Source organism: Diabrotica virgifera, chromosome 6 (genome assembly GCF_917563875.1).
Source record: "Diabrotica virgifera virgifera chromosome 6, PGI_DIABVI_V3a".
NCBI lineage: Eukaryota > Metazoa > Arthropoda > Insecta > Coleoptera > Chrysomelidae > Diabrotica > Diabrotica virgifera.
Genome location: NC_065448.1, coordinates 145,955,668 through 145,978,306, shown reverse-complemented (window position 1 = coordinate 145,978,306; position 22,639 = coordinate 145,955,668). Strand labels below are relative to the sequence as shown.

General features: G+C 31.0%; 1 protein-coding gene across 2 annotated transcripts in view; it reads right to left on the bottom strand.

The window, feature by feature from the left end:
* The window catches only part of LOC126886910 (pre-mRNA-processing factor 39), a 126,404-nt gene that overhangs the window by 87,599 nt on the left and 16,166 nt on the right, over positions 1 to 22,639 (bottom strand). For both annotated transcript variants that reach the window (XM_050654069.1, XM_050654070.1), the window contains exon 2: positions 4,017 to 4,279. In XM_050654069.1, the coding sequence (XP_050510026.1) occupies positions 4,017 to 4,279 (263 nt within the window). The remainder of the gene's footprint in view (positions 1 to 4,016; positions 4,280 to 22,639) is intronic.

Below are 22,639 nucleotides of genomic sequence, written 5' to 3'. Positions count from 1 at the left end.
CAGCTCCTAATGCAAGGTTAGGCCTGTTATTCGTCTAACCCGACTGAACTAGTAACATTTATTTGACAGTTGCGGTGATGACACTTCATATTTGTTTATATTCTTTACTATACGCTGTGAGCTCGTACGTAGAGGGGATATTCACAAATTCGCGAGCGCCAGTAGTGGCAAGTCTGTAAACGTTTACCGGAAATTTGACATAAATGTCAAAGTGATTAATTTAAAATTAAAATTAAAACCATTAATTATAAAAAATATATTAGTTGGTCACAGCTGTGGTATATATTTTTACCTTAAATATACTTATGTTTTAAATACTGAATTTAAGTTTATTTAATACTCCGTAATATGTAATTATAAATTAATCTTAGCGCCATCTACACGATGATTGTGAAAGTATCTGAAGTAAGAAATTTATATTTTATCAATAGAACGTCAAAATGATTAGTAAAATCTTAAAAAAATCGATTACAATTTAATTACTTTTTGCGTTGTAAATATTAAGCGATAACAATTAAATAATAAATTTAAAAATTACCGGTGAAAGTTGAATTAGTAATCCGCTAGGAGCGCCACCAGCGAAGCTCAGAGCGTATAAGTATTTGTTTCATTATATTTACTGTTTTTATTATGTACTTTAACGTAAGATTATAACTTAATTCTTGTTTTCTATTTCTAAAGTTTTTATTTATTTACATTGAATATTAATCTGTTTTGCTGTATAACCCACTTCCGCAAAAATTGTTTGATGTATTTGATTTAAAATGAATTCAAGAATTTTTTGTAATTGGGCAACAATGTCAACTTAGATCTCTAACGTAAATAATGACGTGCAACGGTAAGTAAATTAGAAATCTCTTTTTGTATTATAACTAGAAGATTCATGAAGGTAAGTAAGTGTCTCTTTGTTTTTTATAACCTACAAAAATGTTTAATATAGTTTTTTAGTTAGATGCATAGTTTTTAAGGTATTCGCAAAAAACCGTTCGAAAAGGTATTATGTTTCAATGAAAATTGCCAATTTTTAATGTAATGGACCTTTATTATAGCTTATTTTAAAGGTCTTTTTAATATCTTCGCAAGGTATTGGTAGCATTATACACCTAAAATCTACCGTTTCTGTGTTATTTCAAGTTGAATACACCAATTTGAGAATGTACCAAAAAACAAACTATTTTCACCTACCACATCTCTTTTTGTATTATAACTAGAAGATTCATGAAGGTAAGTGTCTCTTTGTTTTTTATAACCTACAAAAATGTTTAATATAGTTTTTTTAGTTAGATGCATAGTTTTTAAGGTATTCGCAAAAAACCGTTCGAAAAGGTATTATGTTTCAATGAAAATGGCCAATTTTTAACCACGAATAACTCAAAAAGTATTGAGTTTTCAAAAAAAAAATATCGAACAGTTTTTGCTTAGAATTAGGTTCTCTAGCGAATTCCGTGGTAATTTTAACCAAAAAATTTTCCACCCCTGAGTAGGGGTGAGAACCACCCCCAAGATAAAAGCACACATCGGCATAGCGTAGACTTTGAATTGGGAGATAAATAGAGGTTCGGCCCAAAATTTCATTAAAATCCATGCAGTAGGATAGAATTCGGAGGTATTATCCTATCCTTGCTCCCATTGACTGCCCTACCAGGAATTCCAGGAATTTTCAGATTGTGATCGGTACCGCAAAGAGGACTGCAAAACTTAAAAGCTTTCATATCGAATAGATACGAAAAAACGATAATAACCATTCAAGGAACTAACAAACAGAAAAATATATACACTAGATCAAAATGCCAAGGTAAAAAACAACCTACCGAAATAAGCAGAGGAGTAAAAATGGAATAGGCTGTATTCGGAAGACTTTCATACATTCTAAAAGATTAAAATATACGACTTAAAACCAAAATCTTCAACTGTTGTATTCTTTCTGTTCTCAAATATGGCGCTTAGAGCTGCATATTTAGTAAACTTGGAAAAGATAATATTCAGAGAGGAATGAAAAAGGTATACCATTCAAAGAACACAAAACTAGTGAAGTAATCCAGAAATCAGCAAAAGTAAAAGACGTTGCCAAGCATGGAGCCAAATTAAAATAGAACTGGTCCAGACACAACGAACTTCGTAAGAATAGTAGATGGAATAGGGAAATAGAGCAATATGAGCAATGACTTACAACATTTTTGACAGTTTTGTGGTTTGAAAGTAGTTAGGATTTTTAAATGACTAAGTTCTAAAAATTGTAGAATAGAAATGAATTCCAGTGACGAAGAGTTACAGTTTTTTTATTTGTTTATCGTAGATAAAATATTGTATGAAACTGTGCGTGAAGTACTTTTTGCGAACTTACGCGATGTATAGCACTCGCTCCGTTGTCGCTCGTGCTCTAAAAATCGCGTGCGTTTGCAAAAAGCATACTTCACGAACTGTTTCATAAATAACTATTTTCTACAAACGTGTTAAAAATGCAATAATACAGTTTAAATTAAATTTTAAAAACCTTTTAAACCACCTTTTTCAAATTGCGCAAGTTGTACTATTAATATTAATGTTAATAAATGAAATATAAGTATTTTGACGTTTCACAATTTGACAATTCACTTTTATCTGCAGTGCCTTAAAATTTTTAAAGCACTAGTGCCTTAAAGTAGCATTTTTAACCTCCTATGGAGTGCTAAAAATTGCATTTTTAACACGGTTGTAGAAAAATTATATTAAAATAATCATGTTAAAATTTTCAAATGGACATATTATTTTGACTCAAATATTCGTGATATGTACCACCAAATAAAGGTTTTGTTACTATAGAAACAAAAATATTGAATTGTCAAATTTGACGCATTTGCTTATTTTTGGCAGTATTTTTGGTGTTTGTGCTGTGATTGTAATCATTTTAAAAAGCAAAATTACCTAATTTAATCATGAGTGATGAGTGTTCTATTTCTGGTACCTCTCCAGAACTGATGGAAGTAGTGAATAATGCTTCATTAGATTTATTGTCAACAAAATCCAGAGACAAATATAACTATTAATCATACAACCGTTTCATGGACTATCGTAAGAATAAAAATGAAAGTTTTTTCTCAGAAAATGTTGTAATGGCACACTTAAAGTTGTTCTTTAATAAATTTGTTCTGAATCTGCTGTAAGGAAAAAATATTAACTTACAGTAAGGGAATAGTACAAAAAAACGCGATAATTTTATTCCCAAATAAATGGTGCTTTGAAATTTCTAATAAAATTACTTGGGTTACTATGGAAACGTATTGAGGTTGAATTGTCAAACTTGACGCTTATAAATTTAATTGCTGGTGTTCTCGAAAGTAAAATGATAAGTGATGATGAAATTTCTATTCCTGGGACTCCTCCAGAGCTGGTTGAGGCAGTGAATACTGCTTCATTAGAATTATTGCCAAAGAAATCAAGAGAAAAGTACGAAAATGCATACAGACGTTTTATGGATTATTAATAATTTTCTATCATTTATGTAGAACACTAACAACTGTACGGAAATATCATTTCCTTACAGTAAGGAAATATCATTTCCTTACAGTAAGGAAATGACATTTCCTTACAGTAAGGAAGTCCTGACTTTTTCTTCAAGAAATTTTGACAGGAATGTCAAAATTTCCTGGCGATTTGCGGAAAATATATTTCCTTAGTAAGGACATCACATTTCCGTACAGTTATTTTTCGTTTCCAGGCAACAGCTAAGTACATAATATAAGGAAATTCGAACGTTTCTTTCAAAAATGTCTAAATTCCTGACCGATTTTCGGAAAATTTATTTGAAAGTAAGATGAAGCTTAGCGGATTGATGGATTTGAGAACTATGTGAACAACTGTATTATTCTAAAGAGTTTCTGAGATATCTCAGTCTTACACTGGCCTCCTTACTAAGAGACTATAGGCGCCTGACCAGGAAGACCTTTTAAAATAAGGAGAGATAGCTAACAGTCAACACGTCGCAAATACGATTCCTATTTATGCCTAAACAATTTTCTAAATTAAATATAGCTTACCACTTGATCATCTATTGATTTAGGTTTGTTTTCTTTGCCGTTAACTTTTTCAGCGTCAATCTGATTTTCGCTCTGCTTGCTTTCTTCAGTAGTTTCCATTGTTTCTGTTACAGGCTCTTGAACAGTTTCATCTACTTCTTCATCAGAAACTTCTACTTCCATAAGCACAACCTTCTTACGTGTTTTTCTTGATAGTGGTCCCGGTTTTTCTTTTTTGGTAACAGCAGGCGTTGTTTTTGCTGCACTAGAGCGAGTTTTCCTGCCTGCAATTAAATAAATTATTATCACTACTAATATGATAGCAAATAAACTTTAAAAGGTAGTTCATTATTTTGAAATACTGATAATTTATTAGTTTTGCCGAATTTTGATTATTCTGTTTAATCAGATTATTATAATGGGAATAATGTATTTACATTATTATCCGCTGTGAGCTCGTAGGTAGAGGGGATAATTAAAAGTTCATAAGCGCCAGTAGTGACAAGTCAGTGAACAGTGAAAAAACCATTTGTTGAACATACAAATATCACCAATTTTTAAGCTTAAACTTTGTTTGTTTTTTATATTGTAATGTTCTTTTTTTCCTTTAACTTAATAGCTTTTTGTAATACATTTTGTACATATTGTATATTTGATCTTTGTGTTGACACTGTTATTGTTTTTTGTCTTTGTAATGTTTTTTTCTTTGTAATAATCTTTTTTGAATTGGGCTTGCCCGTAAATAAATAAATAATAACCTTTTGTTGCAAATTTCACGTTCTGCTGCATTAAGAGTTGCATATAATTTTTATTAAATGACCCCTGTAACTTATTAAAATAAACATTATAGAAGTTTTCAGGGACTTTTGGCCCCCGGTGACAATGTAATCTGTCATTCTGCGTTTAAATTTTTCATAAATCAGTCATTTTCTGCGTTTAAATACTTTAAAAATACAACGTAAAAACTATGGCCCAAAATTTTACGTTTACGCTCTTAACAATTTTATTTGAGTGTAATACATAAGTGCATAATTTAAATTTTAAGTAAGTATTATACTATAATTATACAGTGTGTCCACGATTGGGGTGACCAAGAGGAAAAACTTTTTTATTTTCAATTTTAGCGAAAAATGTCATTCTTGATAAAAAGTTTTGCTTGATCTAAAACCCCATAAAACGAAACAAAATTCAAGTTTTACAAATCCTGCTTAATTTTGTAGTCAATTTTATGTAAATCCCTATAAATTTTTGCACTAAGTTCGAAATTGTAACAATAATCTAGCGTTGCCAAGCCACAATGTAGCTTAGTAACTGTCAACTCTGATAAATAATTTGCGAATTGTCATTTTTTTTTCGACTAATTTCGGATTAATAATTATGTAATTATTAAATAATTGGATGTTTCAAGGAGAACGACAAAGTCAGGTTTCATAAACCAAAGAAGCGAAAGGGATGTTCTCTCAAGTTATTATTGTTACAATTTCGAAAAGTGCACAAATTTATAGGGATTTACATAAGACTGGCTACAAAATTAAGCATGATTTGAAAAACTTAAAATTTTATTTCGTTTTATGGGGTTTTAGAACAAGCAAAACTTTTTATCAAGAATGACATTTTTCGCTAAAATTGAAAATAAAAAAGTTTTTCCTCTTGGGCACCCCAACCGTGGACACACTGTATTAAATTATTATACTTTTTTGCAGAATAAACTTTTTTTAATATTAGCTGTCAACATAACTTCAAAACGATAAGCAGAATCTTAAAAATAATCATAATGAATAATAAATTCTGTACTTACTGATATTAATTATCAATTACAATCCAATTACTTCTTTACATTGTAAATATTGCACGATAAGAATTAAATATGTAATAAGTTTACACAGAGGATAGGCAATACTTTTCTCTTTAAATTTCCAACTGAATGATGCTAGTAAGCCGCTAGGTGACGATACCCGCAAAGCTCATAGCGAATACTGAGAATAAATTAAAGTACACTTGAGTCCACGATCCTTTACCTGTACGTCATTAATACCTGGCGAGATAAACACACATTTTTAACTAGAATCATTCTCTTCCACGTATGAAACTAAAGACAACCAGCTACCGCATGTTATAAGTAAAACACATGTTATTTTTATGAACGCTCTAAACTCAGTAGGTACATTGAAAAGAGACAGGTACAAAAAAGACGGTTGGAGATGTTTTCAGGATTTTAAGCACAATTTGTGACGTTTCTGGTTTGTTTACTTTTGTGGCTGTCAGTCAGTTAAATTTTTTGCTGTTTTTATGTCGAATTTTTGCACTTTGAAGTTTTTTATATGACACAAACAGTTGTTTTCACAACTAATTTTATATTGGAGTTAAAAATTTTATGGTACGTGTATATTATACTACCATTAATTTTTACAATATACACTGACCGGCACGAAAAACGGACAACACAAAAATGGGTTATTTTTGAGGTCCTAAACCTGTTGACCGATTTAAGTAATATCTTTAATATGTTATAGCCTTATTCTTTAAAAATATCGCTGTAATAATATTGTTGCTAAGCTGGTAAATTTTCATTGTATACCGGGTGTACGAATCAAACTGTGCTTTTTTCTTAAAGCTCTCAACACCCTGTGAAATATTCTAGCATTTATAAAATACTGAAATTAAGACCCAACTATAGCATTAGGTTTTCTTAACATTCTGTTTTTTGATTCATTCGCTTATTTTGGATAATACTTTTTTTTATAATACTTATAAGCTTTGATCGCGCTGAACGTCCTGGGTATACCCAGAGGGAGAACGCCTGCGCATTACAAAATCGAGCGTTCGCGGAGTTCAAATCTTTCCCTCTGAACACCCTCCGGATTTTTAATTCGGTGTTCGCGCAGTACAGAAAAAAGATCCTGAACGTGTCCGGGATACGCTCTCGACGTTCGAGGATTTTGTTTCGGATTTTATGTTCGCACAGGCGTGTGGTATATTATGAACCCTCTGTATAAATCATAATTTAAATATGATGTTATTATCCTTTAGGGTATTGAACATACATAAAAACAATAGCTTATAGTTTGTATCACATGTTTATTACGAGTGAACTTGAACTATATTTGTTATGGTTCAGATAGGTATAAAAACACGCTGAGCAATCAGTATGGATATAGATATACAAATAATTATTAGAAGTTAGTATGTAGTAAGGCGAGGCGCTATGAATCATTAATGTCATTGTTTAGATATTGGATACCAGTGAATAAAATATAATGTATAGTAAGACGTGTTTAGTCTTTTTAATTAATTAGAACCAGAAGGCAGTAACAACACACTATTTAATACATGGCGATCCTGCCAGGATAGAGGAGGTCTTCTGAAAGGAGCAGAGATGGTGGCGCCAGCGTGGAAATACCGACGACGAAAATGGGAGTTGGACCAGAACCCAGTGAAAAGACAAAGTGGAAATAAAATGTAAGTAAGAATGTCTATCTTTATTAAAAATGCTTCCCTCGTTTTATATTATTATTGAAAATTGAATATTTATCTTTGCTGATTTTTGAATAATTTATGAAGTATCGATTTTTTTTAAGAATATCTATGAATTTTGAAATATGAAGTGATTTTTGAATTGAATATTTTTATCGAAGTTTATTATATATGCTATTTTTGAATTTTTATTGAATTTTTTTTTCGAATATGTATACTATTATTGAATTTTATTAGCCAGTTGTTTTTGTTATTGAGTATATAGATACATTTTCATCGATTTTGTGTTAAATTTTGTATGATATGAACCTGAATTAATATTTTTTGAGTGATAAATGATATTTTTTTAATAAATAATGATTAGTGATGACATACGATAAACATTGCTATAAGCAAGATATATATTTTTAACGAACCGACCTGATGCGTCGAGATAAGGAATTTGGAGAAGAACTATATAGATAAGAAGAAGAACTAACAATATTATAAGCTAAATATTATGAGGCAACTAGAGACAATAAGAAACCCACTGCTCTTGTCAAATTAGGAAGGTACTAAGTGATTTATAGAAGCTTGAACGCTTATTAGAGACCCACTCTGTGTTTTGAAGGGTACCTATTTTATTCATGATTATTCGTGAATAAACAACGGCCTCAAAGCAAGGGATTGAGGTTGTGATATTTTTAGAAGAATTTGAACCGCATAAAATACCTATTTCGTGTTTTGAGTTAACTATACCACCTTAATGGTGCGTACAGATCAGGGCGAAAATTCGGGTTAATATTGGCGGAGAACTAAGACATCCGAGTGAAACCTCTTTTAAGGTAAAACGAAGGTATCGGAGCTAGTATATGAAGTGATGATTATGATGTTATATGAAATGATATATGAGATAAATGATATATGATTGTTATATGAAAGATGTATATGAAGATGAATTATGTACACTGTAGAAGTGTTATCATGTGGAGAAAATGAAGAAATATAGTTGTAGTACCAGACAAGAAGAAGAAGAGAAAAAAAGATAATTTTTTTATTAAAATATGTGGGAAAAATGAAAGAAGACACATAAAAATTGCAAGAAAAGAAGCAAAATTAAGAATAATATCAAATAAGTAGCTAATCATTGAATTATGTCTAAGAATTAAAGCTGTAAATTTTTTTTTCTCTAAAGTAATAACTTATTTTTAAATGTAGATAATGAATTCAGGTTAAATTTTCGCGGAAAATGGAAGTATTTGAATTAAGGATAGACAATATCTTACAATAGTGTTAGTAGATAGTAAGCAAAGGGACACAAAAAGTGAAATTTTTAGACATTCAGCAACAGAGATTAAATCTTTATTATAGCTACAAAAGAGTTATTAGAAGTTTAGAGAAATATTAGAAATGTTTAGAGAGATTACATTTTTATTATAGGTACATTATTTTAAAGTTAGTAAGACATATATAAATAAATCAAAAGAAGACTGAAATAGGAATTATTAATAGAGTAAAGGATACATTTTTTTACTTATTCGAGTAATATTAGCTTAGCTTAGGACTTTTAGTTAGATACGTGATTTTTATAATTAATCAGGTAGATTAGAGTATTCCCCTGCTTATAGGAAATGCATATAGGAACTAAAAGACTATATTAAAAATCCCGATAGGTTTAGTCACTGTTTTTATGTGGACACTGTTTTGTGAATGGAGAAAAGACTAAAAAGCAAGACGGAACAGAAAGTGAATTAGTGATAATAATAAACAATTTTTAGGATTAAAAAAAACTCTGAAACGTACTATGTTACAGTTAGTTAGGATAGTTAGGAAATTTAATTTTTGAAAATAGTATTAGGTAACCATAAACATTTTGTAAAAGGGAAAGAGGAATATACCGTCAGATATTCTTCTTCTCTTCTTAGGACTTTCTTTTTTAAAAACGGCGGAGATGTGGTATATTATGAACCCTCTGTATAAATCATAATTTAAATATGATGTTATTAACCTTTAGGGTATTGAACATACATAAAAACAATAGCTTATAGTTTGTATCACATGTTTATTACGAGTGAACTTGAACTATATTTGTTATGGTTCAGATAGGTATAAAAACACGCTGAGCAATCAGTATGGATATAGATATACAAATAATTATTAGAAGTTAGTATGTAGTAAGGCGAGGCGCTATGAATCATTAATGTCATTGTTTAGATATTGGATACCAGTGAATAAAATATAATGTATAGTAAGACGTGTTTAGTCTTTTTAATTAATTAGAACCAGAAGGCAGTAACAACACACTATTTAATACACACAAAATATTTGGGAAGAATTTCTTGACATTCTGTTCTTTACTCCTTCCAATTCTTAACCTAAAATATTGTTTTAAACAACTTGTAGATGTAGATTCTGGTTTTTAAAGTTTTAAAATTATGTAAAGTGTTGTATCATTTAAATATTCTTCAAACAAATTTTAATATTTTTTATATTAAAGCTTTTTTAGTTGTGTTTGTCAATGTTTTCCATTAGTATGTTTATAAATAAGTAGATACCTTTTCTAGTATTATTTTCATTCGATATTCGATAATTATCTATTACGGTAGTATGTGTTACAATAAATTGTACTCTGTTTTTTACTTAATTTCTTCTATCTAGATGAGCTTATAAGTACCTACATATTCGTGTGGTTTATTTTTCAGTTTAATTTATGAGTTAAATTAGTCTCTTATTGAATATAATGAAACATAAACAACACATCAAACTTATTCTGAAACTATTTCTTGTGTCTTGTTATATTTCATTATTTTCGTGGTGTAATAAACCACAACACAATGCCACAACCTATCAAATTCAATACATATATTATATCAAAATTGGAAATGATTGCTTCACTAAATTATTCCTTCCTTCAGATAGTGTTAAACCCCCAGGAAGTTAAAGGTAATTTTTATATCTAAATATCAAGCTGCCATTTCCAAGTCCAAGTAATACATAACAATCTTTTACTCTCTACAAAAATGTGGAAATACCAAATTATCGAAATAATGTGGAAATAATAAAGAAAGACGCTAATCAAATTTCTAACTTCTAAGAAAGGCATTGATGAATAGAAAGTTAATCCTTTGCCTGTTGCTTTTATTCTCTTTCTCTTTGTTGACATACAAAGGACATCGTCACTCAAATTCAATAAAATTTATACCAATAGATTCGTTTTAAATTAACGATCAAATCTTATCATTGCGCCAACTCTCTATTTTCAAAAATAAGAGCAGAAATTGATATAAATAAATCTGAAATCAAATGGGTAGGTACATAAGTTAGAGAGAGAAAAAATATTTTAAAATACCCAGATTTTCGGTACTCCATAAATCAGCGGATTAGTTTCACTAATCCGCTTAGGCCCAGCGGGATTTAAGCTGTTATGAATAGCACTCAGAGCAATAATGATTGTAAACGTAACATTTTATGGACTCCAAAAATGTGATTTCGATAAACTTTAATTGCAATTTGCTCCGTAATTAATCATAATTAAGAGTTGGCGCAATGATAAGAATTGATCGTTATATTAAAACGAATCTAATCGTATAAATTTTATTGAATTTGAGTGACATTATATTTTCCATAAGATGTGTGCGATGTCCTTTGTCGCATTTGCATTTTTTTGACATTTATTTCGAAATAAGTAAGGAACAACAAAAGGCTTCCTTCTCTAACCTTAATGTATGTAACCCGTCATTCATTACATTACGAATCCGAAAATTGTTCGCGGAGCGAAGAATCCTGAGCATGTCCAGGATAAGTTTACGTTGACGCCTGCGCATTGGAAACTAATCCCGAACTTACTCTGAATACGTTCGAAATGTACTGCGCGAACACTGCTATAGATAATTTTTCTTATTCCGGACCTGGATTTTTCTTGTCATTAGTAATTGGGTCGTTCCAATGTGGTAAATAAGTATTGATTAATTTTAAATTGAGTATTTATTCATTAACTTTAATAATTTATAACTAAAAGTTAATAATATCTGCTTTTTAATGTCATAGTTCTTATAAAATTCAATATAATTTCAAAATTAAAGTCATAAAATTGTCTGGCCGAAAAATTGAAGCGAACGATTAAACTTACTTTTTTGTGCTCTTTTCAAATATGCAAACAGATTTTCAAAATTTAAATATACAAGGTGTTGTTTTAAGGGCAAATTACTTTATAATTTTTTGTTAATCCGGACCTGGATTTTTCTTATGGTTAGTATGTCGGTCGTTTGGGTTTTGAATGAGACATATGTGTACCAAATATCAAAAAATATAAAGGGTGGTTCTAAAGTTATGGCTTAGGAAAAAATGGGCAAAATCGATAAAACACCCTGTAGCTCGGTTATAAAAGTCGGTAGGGCAAAAAAGGTACTATATCTAGAACCGGCTCAGTGACCTCTATTCACCATTAAAGTATTTCCGTATGAAACACCCTGTATAATTTTAAATTAGACATTATAAACGTCAGTAAAACATACAGTTATGTGACGTTAAAAGTGTTTTTGATCGTTTGAACTATTCATTTAAAATTTGTACTTTTACAAAATGGTTTTATTTTCAATAGTAAACCCTCTTTCCTTTCCTTCAAAAACTGTATCAAACTCCAATCTCAACAAACTGGTTATATTATTACAACGACATACGATAAATGTCATTAGAATATAAATATTTTTTCCTTTATTCCCCGACGACGAGCTGGGCAAATACGCAAGTAGGTGGAGGCCAATAAACTAAAGAAGAACATACGTAAATATAACCATAAACGGAACCACATAGTTAAACTCTGTGACGACACGGGTCGTTTGAATTATTTTAAGGTAAAGAAGACTTTAAATTTGTACTTCTAAGTTATTATGAGTTTTTGAAGCGTGAAATTTTGGAAATCTCATTTTTATACAAAACTGAACATTATTATGTAATACAAAAATGTGCAAGTTCCCTATTGATATATGAAACTGACAGGTACAAAATCATTAGTTACACGTTATTACAATATTGCTAAATTTTTTTTGCACTATCACATTGAAAAAATTCTATCACAATTTGCTTAACCAGGCTCACAAATTTACTAAAGCTTTCATTAAAAAAATCCAAACTATCAGCATAACAGTTAGCCATTCGTGACACTCTAGGTATATAAGAATTAAGGCCAACATTGGTTCTACTAGATGGCTGATGAAATATGTTAACTGATCTGGTGTTTCTAATTGGAACTGCTAACAACATTGTGGAAATCAGTGAATGACTGTCAATCATGCTATTAATAAGTTTAAAAAATATTTTGAGATCTGCCTTATCCCTCCTCACTTTCAAAGTAGGCAGGGAAAATGTATCTTGTAATAGTGCAAAAATCATATTATGAATACTCATTTACGCGAGGTATATTGGATTTATATGCTAGGTACCTAAAGAACTTTCTCTGCACCTGCTCAATTCTGTGAATGTGTGAAATATAATGGGAGCTCCAAACTGAAGAACAATATTCCAATAAAGGCCTGACAAGACTACAGTACAGCAATCTAATAGCATTAATACTCCTAAAGTCATGTGTGCTTCGCTTAATGAATCCAAGCATCCTAAGTGCTCTAGAAACTATGATGTCAATGTGATTGACAAAAGAGAGTGTGGAGTCCATTGTGACTCCAAGGTCCCTAATAGATGAGACTTGGGACAATGGTGTCCCTTTAATACCATATTCAAAATTAATTTTATTAAGTTTTTTAGTAAAAGTTATGGAGTTGCACTTAGTGATGTTTAGATCCATGGTGTTGATCTCACACCACTTATCAAGTCTGGCCAGATCTGATAGGAAGTTTAAGACAGTCCTCTGGGGAGGATATTTTAAGGTAGCATTTCAGGTCATCTGCAAAACACAAGAATTCAGCAAATCTAAAACAGAAATATCATTGACAAATAATGCAAATAAAAAGGGTCCAGGGCGGGACTCTTGCGGTACTCCAGAGGGGTTGGGAATATTTTTAGACATGTAATTATTTACCTTTACAGTTTGACATCTTTCAGTTAGATAACTGGCTAGCCATTCCAATAATGTTCCTTGAATACCAGCAGTTTCTACTTTGTTGAGCAAGATTTTGTGGTTTACCCTGTCGAATGCCTTGGAAAAGTCTGTGTAGATTGCATGAACCTCCCCGCCCTCATCCAAGACGTCCGACAGATAGTTAGCAAAAGTAATTAAATTTAATTCTGCAGATTTTTTGCTAAGAAACCCAAACTGCTCAAACTTAATTTTGCTTATACTACTAGCCACTTACTACTTACTTGCTATACTACTAGCCGCTACTTGTATACTAATAGCCGCTACTAAATAGGATGCTTGGCTTCATGAAACGAAACTGCTATGATTTTAAAAGTCCCAATACCCTAAAATTGTTATACTGTTCTCTTGTTAGACCTCACTTGGAATACTGTTGTAGTGTTTGGTCACCTTACTATAATGTTTACGCAGAAAAAGTTGAAAAAGTTCAAAATAAATTCCTTAGGTTTTTGGGATTTAAAATTAGAGCTATTAATGGGAGTAACAGGTTTTACATTTATGACGAAATTAGAGCATTTATAAATATCAACACCCTGGAAGAACGTCGTTATCACCATGATTTGAAAATTCTGTATAGTTTGTTAAATGATACAGCAAATAGTCATTATTTATTGTCTAAGGTTGGTTTTAAAGTTCCTTCATACAGTACTCGAAATGCAGTTGAAACCACTTTTCATGTACCATTTCATCGATGTAATTATGGCCTCAATGAACCTATAACTAGAATGTTACGTCTAGCAAATCAAAATATTGAGAGGCTTAATTTTAGTTCCACACCTAACCAATTTATACGCGACTTGCAACAAATTAATATTGCCTCTTAATTGTTTTGTCTTGTCCACCTTTACCAGTCTCTTTCTAATTTGTTCTGTATGTAATTTATTTCTTTGTAAAAAATTGTAACTGTATTGGGCTTGTCCCGTGGAAATAAAAAAACAAAACAAAACTATTTTCTCGAATAATTTTGGAATGGAATTAAGAGTGCATACTGGTCTATAGTTGGATTTGGATATATCAGCTCTGTTACCAGACTTAGAGATAGGCGTAAGATAACTCGCTTTCCAGAAATCTGGAAAAATACCTGAAGCAAGAGATTTATTGAATATCACATGAAGTGGAGGTGAAAGAACAAAATTAAAAAGATTTCAGAACTGAAGGAGGGATGCCATCTGGACCTGGTCCCTTCGTTATGTCAATATTAGCCATCTCCTCATAAATGGTTGATATTAGACAAGGCGAAAACGACGGGTTCGTTGGGAAAAATATTTCCATGAGATTTTTTTGCATAATCACATTCGTGAGACATCCCAGAGTAAGGTTCGAGAAGTCGCCCACGTGAAAAGTGGTCCAATTTTTTTTTAACAATTTTTTTAGGTTTTTTGGACCAATCTGGATAAAAAAGGTATCTTATAATTTTTCTCTAAAGTTGATCGTTTTCGAGTTATAACTCGGTTAAAAATTATTATTATGAAAGTCAGAAAGTGACTAAATCAAAGTTAATGTACCCCTAGAAGATCCTGAAAAAAATTTTGTCATTTTTTTATTATGTATTAAGCTGTTATTTTTAAGTAATAATAATGAGCACCATTCACGTGTTAGGCAGCCGTACATGCTGAGTGCGAGAGAGATGCCATTCCGGCAGCCCAATTGTGCATCTTACTTGCACTCACATTTACAGCCGCGTCAATACGATCTAACGGCCCACTGTTATTAATTAAAAATAACAGCTTAGTAATAAATTTATAACACAGATTTCTTCAGGATCATGTAGCGGAGGCTTTAAATTTTGATTTAGTCACTTTCTAATTTTCATAATAATAATTTTTAACAGAGTTATTAAGTATTAAAAAGGGTCATTTTCGCGTTTTTCAAATTTTAAATTGCTTATAACTCGAAAAAGATCAACTTTAGAGAAAAATTATAAGAGACCTTTTTTGTCCAGAATGGTCAAAAAAACCTAAAAAAAAAAAAATTGTCCGAGCCAAAAATATTGACATGTATTTGCAATTTGATTAAAAAAAATTGAACCACTTTTCACGTGGGCGACTTCTTGAACCTTATTCTGGGATGTCTCACGAATGTGATTATGCAAATAAATCTCATGGGAATATTTTTCCCAACGGACCAGCTGTTTTCGCCTTGTCTATATAGGAATATTATAATCAGAGATACAAATATGATTAAATGAGGGTTTACTTTGAGGATTGATATTTTTGTCAGTGTAAACTGACTGAAAATATTCTGCAAAAAGATCAGGCAGGCCAGGTCCCAACTGACATTCTTTATCTTTAAAGAACAACAAAGGTGGTAATTCATTTCCACTTCGCTTGCTCTTAACAAATTTCCAGAACTGTTTTATATTTCTTTGATCTGTTAAAGAAAATTCAGATTTTTCAACAAACTGTAGGTAGCACAATAATTGAGATAAGTTTTTACACTCAGCTCGAAGTATGCTATAATCAACATAATCACCTCTTAACCCTGAATTTTTAAATATTTTGTGAGCCTGTTTTTTCTGGATTGTCAGCTGCTTCAACTCTGGGGTAAACCATAACGGAAATTTTCTTTTACATACATACTTTTTTTGAGGAATTACAGCATGAACCAAAAAGTACAGAATATCAAACAATGTTTACCATATTGTTGACTGATAGCCCAGCCGGGATAGCATTTGACCTTGCATTACGAGCTGCCCCAAATTTTATTTTTCTAATCTTTAGGGGGAGTCAATAGTAGTATAAATTTATAATCTCGACTGAATTTGACCGTTGCGTTAGCCGCCATCTTGATTTTAAACGAGAACTGTTTTTGCTCAATATCTCCGCCATTTTCAACTTTTCGACAAAAAGTGTAGAAACTGAAATTATTGAAAATGCGATATTCTATAATTTCGTTTATTATAATTTTTTCGTGCGGTCGATATTTTCCGTCATTCAGCTTTCATTCGTCGTGGTAGTCAGACGTGCGTAGGAAAGAAGCTTTTTTTAAAACCGGTGTTTATAAATTAGGTATATAAATAAATATTTTGTGAACTTTAAAAGTAAATTAATTACACCAAATAAAAAAGCGAAATCGAAATAAAGACATTAAAAACTTATGAGTTCAGTTAGCGGGGGTGACGCCTCCGATAAAAATGTTTTAGAAACGCAAATGGATACAGAACATGCAACATCTTCAAAGGAGGAGCTGTTAGGATTTCAAAATCTTGTTCCGGTTACACAGATAAGTAACAAAAATAATAAACCCATTATCGATAATGACTTTGCTAATGTACAAACTTCAATAACAAATACCATAAATAAAGAAGTATGAACAAAAAAGGAGGAATTTCTTTACCGACAAAACGATGTAGGACCTTTTTACGTTTATTTAGAAAATAATTCACCCGATTTTCAAGGCAGATTAAACGCGTTAAGGATAGGTGACATTATTATCACAAATTTTAAAGAAATTGATGAAAAAATTGTAAACATTGACGCAGTGGAGAAATAAAATACGTATTAAATTTAAAGATTATAAATCGGCTAACTATATCATATCTAAAAAAATGAAGCAATATTTACAAAAAATAATTTAGACATATACATTCTAAGTTTCTTTTAGTTAGACAGGGCGTAATAAAAGATATTTCCACAGAATTTTCAGTAGAGTATGTTAAGAACAGAATCAAAATGTACGATTTACACTGTAAATTTGAAGTCCTTCAAGTCATAAGATTAAATCGGAGGCAAGTAGATGAAAACGGTACTCAATACATTCCAACAAAAACATGTATAGTTAGTTTTAAGTCACAAGTGCTACCAAAATATATAACAATCAACAAGGTACTAAAGGAAGTCGAACCGTATAAACAAAAGGTGTTATTATGCTGTAATTGTCTTCGATTCGGACATACAGGTGGGCAGTGTAAGAGCAAGGCTAGGTGCGATAAATGTCAAGAATTCCACAACTCAAAAGAATGTAAAAAGACCGATCTCACTCCAAAATGTTTTAATTGTTCGGGAGATCATTTTACTACAAACTTAAGCGCGTCTCAAGAATTTCAGGGTCAAAAACTTATTAAAGACGCTATGTCTTCCAATAATATTAGTTATCAAGACGCCAACAAACAGTTCCCCAGAAACTCCTATGCAAAAGTAACATCCATTAATACTGAACAAACTACAAACCTCTCCTGCCTCAAAACTTTCCCTCCATTAAATCCCAATAATTATACACCCACCCAAATCACATTAAATTCAATTAACAAAATGTCAACTAATATATTCTACAATAATAATTCAAATAGTACAAATTCTCGAACATTTAAAAGACAAAATAGTCCAGATCCAACATTAATTTTGCATAATGAAATTATATCTTCCCCTAGATCTCAATTACCTACGGGAGGAATATTAGAAAGTATTAACTATAAGGGAAATATTAATAACAATCCAGTTCCATCTCCTTCAGACTTGAGCATGATAAATTCAATATTAGAATTAGTTATAGAAATTGTCTCAAAAGTTTTTGTAACAAAAAGTATAAATGTAAATAAGGAAGAACTTGAAAACTTAGTCAAATTAACTATAAATAGAAACACGTCATCACATTCTCAGACCTCAACTATCAGACAATAAATATTCATCAATGGAACTGCCGTTCGGCAGTTTCTAATAAAAATAACTTGGAATATCTACTAGATAGGGGCAACTACTCCGTTGCACTTCTATCCTATCGGAAACATGGTTTAAAGCAGAAAAATATTATAATTTTAAAGGCTTCAACAATATTCGCTGTGACCGGGACGACGGGTACGGCGGCTCTGCCAGTTTATTAAAATCAGACTTAAGAGGATCGGTACGTATTTTCGGCTGCAATGCTATTCAAATGGGGATTCATTTTTTTCGAATCCTGAGAAAACTAATAAGTATTTTTAAAAAATTGAAACGCAGAATGAAAGATTACGTTATTGGCGAGAGCCGAAAGTTCCTGAGAACTTCTATAATGTTTATTTTAATAAGTTAGAGGGGTGAAAAACTAAGAGAAAATGTAGTGTGATTTTTAATTTCAAATATCTCATTCGAAAGAAACTTCTTATATATTCTAAGGGACTTTCGGCCCTCGATAATAATTTAGTCTTTCATTTTGTGTTTAAATTTTTTAAAAATATTTATTAGTTTTTTCAGGATTCGAAAAAAATAGACACCATGTCCGTGGAAATCGAACATTCACTATCTTTGTCATACAACGCACTCATTCGAATATAATGTTATGACAAGACTCAAGACAGTGACAAGTAGAGATGTGTCCGACCCGCTATTTTGATATAGCAATTCATTCTGCTACTGCTTTTTAACGCTTTTACGATGATAATAAAATCAATCAAAGAGTTGTTTATTAAACAGTATTGATAGTGTATTTGAAAAATAATAATTGATTTAAGGCGTACAATTAATAAAAAGTTATTTATTGTTTATATATTATTTATGGAAAATCAAGTATTTCAAGTCATTAAAGTTCAAATAAAAGAAATTTTATAAGAGCTTGTTCCGATAACCGTAAATAGGTACGAGTTTAGCTATAAAGTAAAGTGCCCATGGTGGCATAAAATGTAGTAAATGCTAATGATTCAAGTACGTAGGTACTACATTTTTGAAGATTTCACTACACTTAAAAACCATTTGCTTTTCTTCGTAGTATTTGCTACTATTTACCCGCCTACATAGAAGAATGTACTACGCTTTTGAAGTATGTGCTTGTTTAGTAGTATTTTGCTTCAGTTTAAGTGAAGTTGGTGGGTGGACGTCTTCGGCGTAGGTATTTTTTTGTTACAATATGGCAGCATTTATGAATGTGTGTCATAGAAAAATTTACAAACTAAGAAGATTCTTAATTTTTGGGGTCATTCTTTTATCAAATAAAATTTAATAATTGTGAAGAAAATTAAAAAATAACAATTGTTCACTTTTATCCTCGCGTAACTCTTTTGTCGCTTCGGATCTGAGTCACTTATTTTTACTCATATACAAATCTAATAATTTGGTACGTAAAAATGTGAATTCACAAATCACAAGCACATGGAAAACTAATTTCCATCACGATTGGTGTACTGCAGACACGGCTGGTAGTAGACAAACTAGCTGGCGTAACGCTTTGGTCAGTAGTAGGTACTTCTGTTGTGTAGTATTAATAGTTTACTCAAACGAGAATAAAATTTAATCCGAAAATTATTGGTTTACCGATAGATTTTATAGTGATCATATTTTCACTATAAATTTAAAATTAATTTGAAAAATACAAAAGTAATTAATTTGATTTATGTAAAAAAGTACTTACTTCAATTGAGCTAACCGTCTATTTCTTCGCTTTTCAGTAACACATTTCTTATAACAACGTCCCATATTTTAATTTGCGCAAATAAAGAAATAAATAAAGTCTTTATAAATTAATTGAGTAATACTACATTTATACAACGCAGTTCTTCACATGTTCAAACCTTATCTAAGCTTTCCATGGTAACAGGACATTATTAAAATAACTTTACAACTTTTTTTCTTTTTCGACTATTTGTATAGTATATAAATAATGGTAACCACTGAATACATAATTAGTGAAAAAATAATCCTATCATTTATACAAGTAAAGGTTATCCAAGAACATTCGAAAACTGAATGAAACCGAAATAGCCATCTTTACCTTTCTAATGACAATGTCACTGTCAACCAAACCACTGTCACTGTCAACCAACCATTAAAAGCCAAAGAAAGAATTCGCGATTGAAACGGAATATAGAGGGCAGGTCGAATGCAAGAAAATGGCCGATATAAATGGTATAAACAAACATTCAATTGAGGAATAGAACAATACCGATTTGATTTAAAATATTTTAATGTACTCATAATGCTTAAATTTACTAAAAATTTCTTAATAGTGACCAAATTCCATTCAAATCAACAATTTTCTGTTTTGTTTATACCACTTATAGTAGTTTAAATTTATTCCACCAGAGGTCAGCTACTTTGTTTTTCATCGCGAATAGGGTATAATAGAGAGTTATTGCCACCGGCAAATAAAGGATCCTTTATTACAGGATACTTTAATAAAGGACAAATACAGGACGGGTCTAAAAGAGTGGTATTGCAAACGCAGTTAAAGAATCTTTTATTTTGACAAATGACATGAAATATTTTTGTAAATATAAAAATAACCTATAAAATTCCATTTGTCGATATAAATTAAAATAAGATAATTGAAGAGTAAAACGTTAAATTTAATTATTTTGTCATTTAAAGATGTTTAGAGAACAACATAATATATCCCATAATACTCATCGTTCAATAATATGGAAGTGCAATAATTTGGAAATACTATTTTAGGAGTTTTTAAATACTTTTGCATTATGGGTATATGTAATGGGGAATTTCTGGAGAATATATTATTAGGGAATAGTGGATATCCATTCCTCAACTACAACTACCGAATGACACCATTCCAGAATTTTCAGACAGAAGTTGTGTTTTTATAATCCATCACAAATCCCTTCAAGAATTGTTATTGAAAGAACATTTGGTATTGTGAAGAGATTTCCTATTTTACCATATGTAATGAGATGCAAGTTACCTTTTATTCAAAGAATAATATCAGCTTGTTCAGTTTTACATATTGCAGTAGTACATAATAGAGAAAACGTTGAAATACTGGCAAATGAGTGTGCTGTTGATATTGATATAGAAGCTGTGGCAGTACATTTTCAACCAGGAGCTAATCTAATGCGACTAAATTGTGTGTGTGTTTGTTTAAAATTATTGTTCGACATTTAAAGCTAGCGCTTAAACTAATTTTATTTTTATTGGACTGCAGTTTGTTAATAAATTTATAAATAAATATTATATTGGTGACTGATTTTAAGTATTTTATGATCATTAGCAGGTTTTAAATAATAAATTTATAAATATGTACATACATGCTATTGGCGTTTGATCTTTTATCCATTATGGCCCTCTCTTTCTTTCTTTTCACCTCTGGATAACTAGTTATCAGGAAGTTTATCTGACAGATTAGATACTAATAGATATCTGACAGAGAAAAACTAGTTATCTAGTTAACTAGTTATCCGGAGCTGAAAAGACAGATACTAAGGATACTGTTATATAAACTTCCCAATAATTAGTTATCTGAAAATGAAAAGACCTCTAATAGACCTGGATCCCGCGTAAGAAAGAAAAGTTGAATAATAGCAAGCTGAAAATTTGTTAATAGCTTAACGGTGTCTAGTCGGACAAACATTGATGCACGGGAACACTGAAACAGGGGAAGTTTTAACGGTGGAGCATGATAAACATGTCGTCCTGACAAGTTTATGATGGTGAAAAATAGCAAGTTGTTTTTAAGTTTATTCAATAGCCAACGTTATATAATATATGAAAAAATGTTTGTCCGACAAAAAGGTTGGGCATTTTAACGAGTCCGACACGTAGAACATGTCACATCACAGGAATTATGTTGGTGATGAATAGCAGTCTGATTTTTGCATGAGAGTTTAATGAAAGGTTAAAAAAGCAATTGGAAGTTCTGTCCGACAAAATTAATGGGAAGTTTTCGTAGTCGGACATTCTAAACAGGTAAGATATAGACAAAAATGCTGGTGATAAATAGCTTTCCGACAAAGACGAAATTTAATTAAGTAAATTATTCCTTACCAAGAATGACTGTTGTCAGAAAAAAATAAGGGGTAGATTTTGTAGTCGGACAATTTAAAAAAATAATTTTTGAAATTTCAATAAGGGGTGATTATTCTATGTCAAAAGTACCTGCAATCAATTACAATCGATATCTTTCGATTTATGTCAACATCATTTAGATACCTCACTGTAATACATTTATAGTAGATCAGGCAAATTATATTATGGATTGAGTGGTCTAGCTATCTTTGTCTGCCACATGCGCGGGATCGCTTGGTTAAAAGAGATAGATAGACCACCTATCGACTTTTTGCACTGTATTCCCTGTCTACCCTTATGTCTATGGATACATTTCCATTTAAGAAAAACTGTCACTTTTGACAATAATTCATAATAAATTGCAATCGTAACTTCAAATTTAAACTAATCGATTTATT